At 42.9% G+C, this 8,393-nt stretch overlaps 1 protein-coding gene and 1 long non-coding RNA gene across 2 annotated transcripts in view; one reads left to right on the top strand and one right to left on the bottom strand.

Moving 5' to 3' along the window:
- The window catches only part of LOC109295607, a 30,051-nt gene that overhangs the window by 15,892 nt on the left and 5,766 nt on the right, over positions 1–8,393 (top strand). Inside the window, exon 2 of the long non-coding RNA XR_002096783.1 lies at positions 3,295–3,441. This is a non-coding gene — a long non-coding RNA (uncharacterized LOC109295607). The remainder of the gene's footprint in view (positions 1–3,294; positions 3,442–8,393) is intronic.
- CAV1 (caveolin 1) overlaps positions 5,439–8,393 on the bottom strand; it is a 44,376-nt gene continuing 41,421 nt past the window's right edge. Inside the window, exon 2 of the mRNA XM_019514539.1 lies at positions 5,439–7,704. Within this exon, the coding sequence (XP_019370084.1) occupies positions 7,363–7,704 (342 nt within the window). The 3' untranslated portion in view covers positions 5,439–7,362. The remainder of the gene's footprint in view (positions 7,705–8,393) is intronic.

Genomic DNA, 8,393 nt, shown 5'->3' on the forward strand with positions numbered 1-8,393 from the left:
GGGGGGGGGGGGGGGGAGGGGAAGGCACGCTCCTATGGGATGCTCCACCCACCCCATCATTGCGGCATCAGTGCCTGCTACCTCAAGATACGTAGAAAAAACTTTTAAAGCTGTGTCTATGGCTGAATTGCTGATTCTCCAAATCGGCATTGAATCTTCAGATTCGGATTTGGCCGAATCAAATCAGGGACAGTGATCTAAATCAATTAATTGAATCACTGTCCCCAGTTCAGGCCAATCTGAATTGAATAGGGCCCATTTTGCACACCCATAATATGTAGGATCAATGGTTGTAAGAGGTATGAACTGCCACATCCATTTCAAGGGGGTGCTAATTCTGAAGTCTAGTTATTAAAAGAAAAAAGTCAACCTTCTGTATTGTTTCACTACTATTTTAGTACACTTGAAAAATGGGGCTGGCGCTGCATGCAGAGTCTGAATAGGGTGTAATCCTTCATCTCCTGAGTTTGATTCTTGGTCTCCAAACTGACCAGTCTTTCCATTTGTAACTTTTTTCTAGCTGCTGAACAGACTGTCCAGAACATAAAGCTAGAAGTTATCTTGACACACACACACATACCACTTAATACATAACAGAGTTCATTTAGTCCACCCCTTTGCACCGAGGCAACATCAGTTGTACCTCTGCTCATTTTTTGTTCTTTAGATTCTGATTCATGTTTTCCCCTTGTACAATGCTCTCTTGATTTAGGTTCTGCGTTTTCTTTAAAATATTTATATATTACCTTTTCATTCTCTCTTCAGACTATTCCTTGCCAGTGCAAGATACTATTTGTTCTAGTTTTCTTTACTAGTAACTAGGGTCACTTTTTTCATATTATTTCTTTACCACCATTTCCATTTTGCATGTCCTGCTAATAGGAATTCTGATGAAGAGTGTGTCTGGAGCTCCAACTGCAGGAGATGGGGAAGATGAATGTTTTGATAAGTAACAGTCAAAGATGAATGTCTATAGGTGCAGACAGAAATTACATTTGTCACGTGATCAGCCCCTTGAAAGCACACTACAGCCATGCCCTTACTGAAGTACACAGCTGCAGATTACTCCAATCATGTGACAAATTAACCCTCATAATATGAGGGTTCAGATGAAGGGGCTCCAAAGCAGAGCGCATGCATTAACTTCTGTTTGCTCTGGTGGCTGGGCTGCTGCAGCCCAGCCTTGTCCCCAGTGCTGTTTCAGGATGGGAGGGAGAGAAGGCAGGGGAGGGAGGTCTGTCTTGGGGCTTCCCCAGCCTGTCCTGGAAGTAGTGGGGCAGGTGGATTGGAGCTCCTCCTCAAGGTGGGGGACCCCAATTTATCCATCCCACCCCTCCAGCAAAGGCAGGAGAAACCCCAGAGCAGATCTCCTTCCTGTGCCTTCTCCCCCTCCCATCCTGAGACAGCACCAGACCTGGGGGGATGGGGGCAGAGCTAGGGAAAGAGGCTGCATGCCTGCAGTCTCTCTCACTGCATTGGTTTCAAATTGGAGCTCAATCCCACACTCTCCTGACCCAACAGCTAATGTATTTTGGGTTGGGAGGGCCAGTCTAACTCATGGTACTTTCTGTGAAGTGCCGTAAGCTAGATGGGGGGGCTGCACTTCAGTCTGTGCCTTATTCTGTAAGTTGCTGGACTCTTCATAGACTCTAGGGCTGGAAGGGACCCGGAGGATCATCAAGTCCAGCCCCCTGCCCCAGGTGCAGGAAGTCAGTAGGGATCATAGGATCCCAGCAAGATAAACATCCAAATGTCTCCTGAAGATGTTCAAAGTGGGTGCTTGAACCACCTCTGGTGGCAGTCTATTCCAAACCTTGGGGTCTCGAACAATAAAGAAGTTCTTCCTTCTGCCCAGCCTGAAACAGTCATGGAGGAGTTTGTGACCGTTTGACTTTGTCAACCCTTGGGGTGCTCTGGTGAACAAATGTTCCCCCAGATCCTGGTGAGCACCTCTGATAAATTTATAGGTGGCCACCAGATCACCCCTGAGCCTGCGGTTTTCCAGGCTGAAGAGTCCCATGGCTCTCAACCTCTCATCAAAGGTCTGTTTTCCTGACCTCTGGTCATGCACGTAGCTCTCCTCTACACTCTCTCAAGCTTCTTTTATATACCTGTACACAGGCCAAATCATTTGGGCCATTAAGGCTGTGTTGTGTTCATTCTGTGGTGTAAAATAGCCTTATATATCTGGTTTAATTGAATGTTGAAGAATTTTTTTTTTTTAACTGCGTTGAGTTGGTATGGTGTGCCTCCAAATCTGGTTGCCATTTTAAGGATATGATCAGGTATAATGGGCATAGCTGGGACAGCCCCACGACCTGGTTGATCCCTGTCTCCCCCAAGATCTTCCAAACAGTTGGCAGTTTGCATTGAACAGAGAAGCTTTCAGTCTGCTTATTTATTCTGGGGACCCAGCTTGCACCCAGAAGCTCTAGGATCAGGGAACGCAAAGGTGACCGAAAGTTCTGTTTGTTTTCCCCTACCCCAGATTTGCATTAAACACACCTTATTAACTTCTAGGTGCTCTCATGACTTGAGGAATCCTCACTCTGGAATGAGGCATCTCCTGTGCAATCTATGAAAAGTTAGAGTAGGATCCATGGAAGCCAGAAAGCTGAGAGAGGACCTGCCCACAGTCATAATAGGAAATGCTGAGGAAAGGGATGAAGCTTAGGAAGTTAGGGGTCAAATTCCAGTTATTCTTATAAACATCCCTGTCCATCTCAAGTGTTGCAATAGCTTAAATATAAAGGCACTTTTACCCATGCATGTGTTGCAGCTCTGGGTGCTTTGAATAGCACCTGGCACTGCGACACATACAGTTCTATAAGTGGTGAAATGCATGTCAGCAGCGAGGAAAATGGCGGTGGTGTGCTTTTGAACTAAAACACCCTAGAGGTGGTTTAGTTCAAAAGTGCACCACCACCAGTTTCTGCTCACTGATGTGCATTTCTACTTATACAATTGCATGCAGCGCAGTGCAGTTCACCTCAGCTTGTGTGTGGAGCAGACTCGATTAATTGAGTCCGCTCCAAAGCAGCGGATCTCTGCCATGTTGCTGGAAAAAAATATGTGTATGAATGCCCTAATTGCCTTGCCCAAGGAGGGTGATCCAAAACAAGAATGTGAGATTCTGTGATTCTTTATACAACCAATGGGGGTAGGGAGGACTTAGTTGCCTCTGATGGGCAATCCATAGGGTCCAGATGCTGAGCAGACGAGGATACCCCTGTCTCCAGTGATAAATACTAGGCAGAGGGGCATCTCTCAACCCTTGCTTCTCTGTCATCTCAGGTTCCACAGCTTTGAGAGGGCTGGAGTCTTTTGCACAATGACAGCACCACTGAGTTCAGAACACAACACACACAGCAGATTTCACTCATTGAATATGGCCAAGAGTGATCAACTTTTTCACAATAACTTATAAATCCCACATCTCAGGTGAGTGCATATGGCAAGGCTAGAGAACAGGAAGGGTGGGGCTGGCTGGGCTACAAGACAGCCCAAAATGCAAGCTTCATAGGACAAGAAGGAGAACAAGAGGACCCCTGACTAGTTTGGGTGCTCCCCTGAGAGTGGGTAGTCAAATAATGATTAATATAAAACAAATAGCCCTGGGAAGCAGTGCCAGGAATCCAGGTTTCCATTCTCCCACAGCATGTTCTCATCATAGATTCATATACCCCTGCTGCTGGCCTGTGAATCTTCTACTCAGATTTTACAGAATGGTTGGAGCGTATACCCACACAGTCTATTTTAAGCTAGTCATTAAGGACTCACCTGGAAAGTGGGAGATGTGGGTTTGAATCCTCTCAGGCTGAAGAGAACCTAAAGGGCTCCACTTCCTGGGTAAGTGATCAAAGGCAGGTGCTGGCAACCTTTTGCCAGTGTTGGCTGCTGGTTGTGACCCAGGTCGCACCACAGACCGTACTCTCATACTCCTCCACGGCAGTTGGCAGATGCTGTGAAGAAATGGATAGGACACAGACAGGTGCTAGGACCCTGGGAATGTCTCCCTTGAGGTAGCAGAGAGAATAAATTGAATGCAGCAAGCAAGATGACTCTGGGGACACCTCCTCTGCTGCTGTGGTTGGACAGTGCTGTTGATCCGCTGAGATGCCGTGGAACAGATCTAGTCTATTCATGGGCAGCATCTAGCCCACAGACTGGGTTGCCGCTCCCTGCCCTAGGGCATTCTACAAAAGACCACCGCTATCACCAGGCGTGTATGAGAGGGGCTGCAGGTCTTGTGTTTTGGACCACACTCAATGATTTTTATGTTAGGTGTGTTATATGGGTACCTGACAAATAAGATGGCTAGGCAGACTTTAGGCAGCCCCAGGCTCTGATTTGTGTTGCAGCAGAGTTTTTAGGAAGGAGTTAGGCAGCCAGGAATTCACACTGGACTGCTTGTAAGCATGCTCAAAAGCCTAAGTCTAAGCCCTCAAGCAGTTTTTGTCCATTGGAGCAGGGTTTATATTGGTCTATTTTTGTGACTTAAGGATGTAGGGATGGATCCAAATAATTATTTTATTCTGGGGACACAGCTTGCCCCAGGAGTGCAGCACACTGATCTGGGTTGGAGCAGCCCTGGCTGGCTAGCTTGCCAGCCTAGAGCTGTTCCTTGGGTCAACATGCTGAGGAAGGTTTGGCTGGGGCATGAGGGTGCTTCAGTGTGGGGCTAGTTGGCAGGCAGGCCCTGTACTGAAGCACTTTCATGACTCAGCCAGCCAAGACAGTGTCTACATGTGCGCTGCTGTGGAGTAAAAACTCTGCAGCAGGATAGTACTTGTAAATACTATAAATATGAGTGCTATCCTGCTGTGGAGTTAATCAATCTACTCTGGCCTATTAAGGATGCACATGTAGATGTGCGGCATTTACTGTGCAGTAAACATCTTGTGTAAATTGTTAGATGAACACCTTGCTGGGGTCGTTTGACCCCAGTACTCTTTCCTGCCATGGCAGGGGGTCGGACTAGATGATGTACTCAGGTCCCTTCCAACCCTAGAAACTATGAAACTATGAAATTAACCCACAGGAAAGGATTTTTCCAGGTTCTCACAAATAGTAAGAGATTTCTTCATCAAAAAGGCGCAAGAAGTCTTTATAGACCTTTAAGAGACGGGGGGGAAAAAACACATTGCAGGTGTCACACTTGGTTGACTGAACATGCAGTTAACGGAAGTGTGATTGTTCAGTGTTTTACTGTAATACATACATTGAAATGTGAGAAGGAAGCATTGTGCACTACTGTGAAAATCTACACACATCAGCCCTGAGTCACCACCCAAGATTTATTTTCAGAATCTTTTTCAAGAATCATTACATGATATATTTGTGCTTTATTCATGGAATATTTGGCTAGTTTCCAAATAACATGAGTTGTGTTTAAAGTAACTTCTCAGGTTAAAAAAAAAAATAATTCAGACAGTAACTACCATTAAGTATTTTTATTGTGCAGACTGTAGTGTTTATGGTACATGCAGAATAAAAAAAAAAGTGTCTGTTATATCTGTAAGCACATAATAGCAATGTAAATATCTTGAATCAGCAATGTATTTCTATTAGGGGCTGATAAATTTAAGTGAACAGACATCTTTCAGGATACAAATGTTTTTTTTCCTCAAAGTGATTTTCCTCACATAAAGATAAACTATTTATTGTTTATAATATTGCTTGCCTTTTAATATTGAAAAAAATACTAGTACATTCTCTATGTACATAGAAAAACATAAAACTTTATCCATACCAGTGTCTGTTTTAAATGCAAACAGAAGTCATTAATAGGTTTGCAATGTATGTGCCCAAAAAAAAAAAGCAGCAGATGCATCCTCTAAAACAACTTTAAATGTATTTATGGTAGAAATAGAATTGAAGGCACTCCTGATTCATATAAAGCAACATGATAAAACAGCATCAGCACAAGAAAAATGTCAGCTGTACAAGGCAGTTTTATGTGGATTTTAAAACCCAATCTTGCACCCATAAACATCAAAGGGTGTTTTGTCATTAACACCAACAAGAACAGGTTCAGGCCCTAAATTTCCCAGGTTGGGCTTAGAAGAAAGCTAATTCCAGCTAAATTAACCTCACAGCTATTTTTAAAAGCTTCATGCAAACCTTCTGACTGTATTCTCTGAACACAGTAATGTTATTGAGAGTGCAAAGACACCCGCAGGTCACAGCATAAAAAACATGTTGCAAAAATGCTTTATTTTCTAGGGCTCACACTTTGCAACATTTGAGTTTCACACAATACCCTCCATTAAGACTTCCCAATGGCTGCAGCTAAGCTAAAAGAATAGAACACAATATATAGTTCCTAAACCATCTCTTGTGAGGGATTAGTTTGGACTTAGCGATGCATGAATTCTCCTGAAAATAATCTGTGAGTTAACGGCATGCTGACCTCAGCTGATAGGAAGGTTTTGAAAGCTGGCTTCTCTCAGAGACAGCTCATAGTTGGCATGGCACACCTTGATTTTATTTTTAACTCAGGATTGGCTCAGGCCTTATAAAACTGATTTGATAATGAACACTGCAAAAAGAGGACTTTGTGATAAGCACCTAAATGTGCTTGTCAGGAAAACATTTTCATAGGAATCATTTCTAGCTTTCTTCTTTAGTTTGCTTCTGTAATCACAGCGAAGACCAACAAACAGCTGGCAGAAAACTTTCAAAAAGATAATGACACGGGAATGCACTGACTAGTTTTCTATGGACATTCAGCATTTAGACATGGAAAGCTTTTATGTGTCAAAGTCTCTGACTTGATATGGTATTAGCTTTTTCAGGACATATATTAATTAATTTGTTTATATCTATCTGCTCATACTAGGCCATATCTGACCATTACAGTAAATGGCTGTAGTCAACTGATAATACAATTGAAAAAAAACGTTCTTTTAAAACCTGCCAACTTTCATGTTCTTTCTGCTTCAATAGCTTTATACTCTTTAGCCACAATAAAATGAGTGGCATTATAGTGTTGGAAAGCATTTTAGCAGTTCTTTACTATATCATTGTGAATGTATCTTACAAGGAATGAATGGAGGGATAAAAAACCCCCAACAACAGCACATCAATCTGTTTATTGAATAGTCAGCAAAATGACATGCAACTGGAATGGGAGAGTAGCAATTTAAGATTACTTTGAAAAATGCGACTAAAAAAGATAAAAACAAATCCAGTAGGGATAAATAGTAGTAATGGATGGTGAATAAGCGATTCTCTGCTCTGGGCCAGGTTATTCACCATTTGTTACTGTAGATCAATTAGGGAGCCTTGAAACTGGCACCAAAAAACTCCCTAGAAAACAAAAATCTCTCTCCATACTGACAGCTTGCCTTGAAGTGTCACTTATATTTCTTTCCGTACTGTTGCTTGAATTGAGCTAAATATTTTGCCGATGGCCTCAAATAGTGGGTCGCAGAAGGTGTGGATGCAGATAGAATAGACCCGGCTAATGCACTGGATCTCAATCAGGTAGCTCCTTATACAAGGCACCACTGCCCAGATGTGCAGGAATGACAAAATGGCAAAGTAAATACCCCAAATGAGAGCCATAGGAATGCCAAAGATTGCTGCCAGTAAGCGATAAAACCAGTATTTTGTCACAGTGAAGGTGGTGAAGCTAGCTTTCCAGATCCCGTCAAAACTGTGTGTTCCCTCCGGTTCGGCAATCACATCTTCAAAATCAATCTGCAGGAAAAGAAGAACACAAAAGCTAATTAGACAGACCTTCACAGCTGATCACAATATGTGGATTCCAAATTCTGTGCCCGTTAAAAGTTACCTACTTACTCTGGCTCTAATTTAACAAAGCACTTAAACGTGTTAACACTGTGCATGTAGGTCCCATTGACTACAGTGAAATTTGCACATATGCTTAAGTTATGAATGCACTTAAAGTGATTAACTAAACAAGGAAGGGACTACTCAAGTTAGGGACATACTTAAAGCAATTTGCTGAATTAGGACCTTCAAATATCTTTCAATTGCATGGAAAAGGCTTGCAAGTTTTGTAAACTCAGGATACTACAAATATAACATAAAGTGAGCCTCCTCTAACTGAAGCTAGAGAATCTGTTTCTCTAGCTGAACAGGTAAGCATGGTAATAAACAGGGATCTGGGCTTTCTGTTTGTCATGGAAAAGTGCAGATTTTCTCTGTTTAAGGAGAAAAATGCAGATTTTCCTCTTGTTGAGGAGAAAAACATGGATTTTCTCTTTTAAAGGAGAAAAACTAGGGGTACACCAATGGAGATTCTTGGGGCCAATACTGATAGCTGATTTTTAAGAAGGCATATTGCCCGATACCAATCCAATACAGCATGGAGAGCTGCGCAGCTGGTAATTCTGTTGCGGTGGAAGGGGAGGGGGGAGGGAAAG

This window comes from Gavialis gangeticus, unplaced genomic scaffold (genome assembly GCF_001723915.1).
Source record: "Gavialis gangeticus isolate Ggan-Ray unplaced genomic scaffold, GavGan_comp1, whole genome shotgun sequence".
Lineage (NCBI taxonomy): Eukaryota > Metazoa > Chordata > Crocodylia > Gavialidae > Gavialis > Gavialis gangeticus.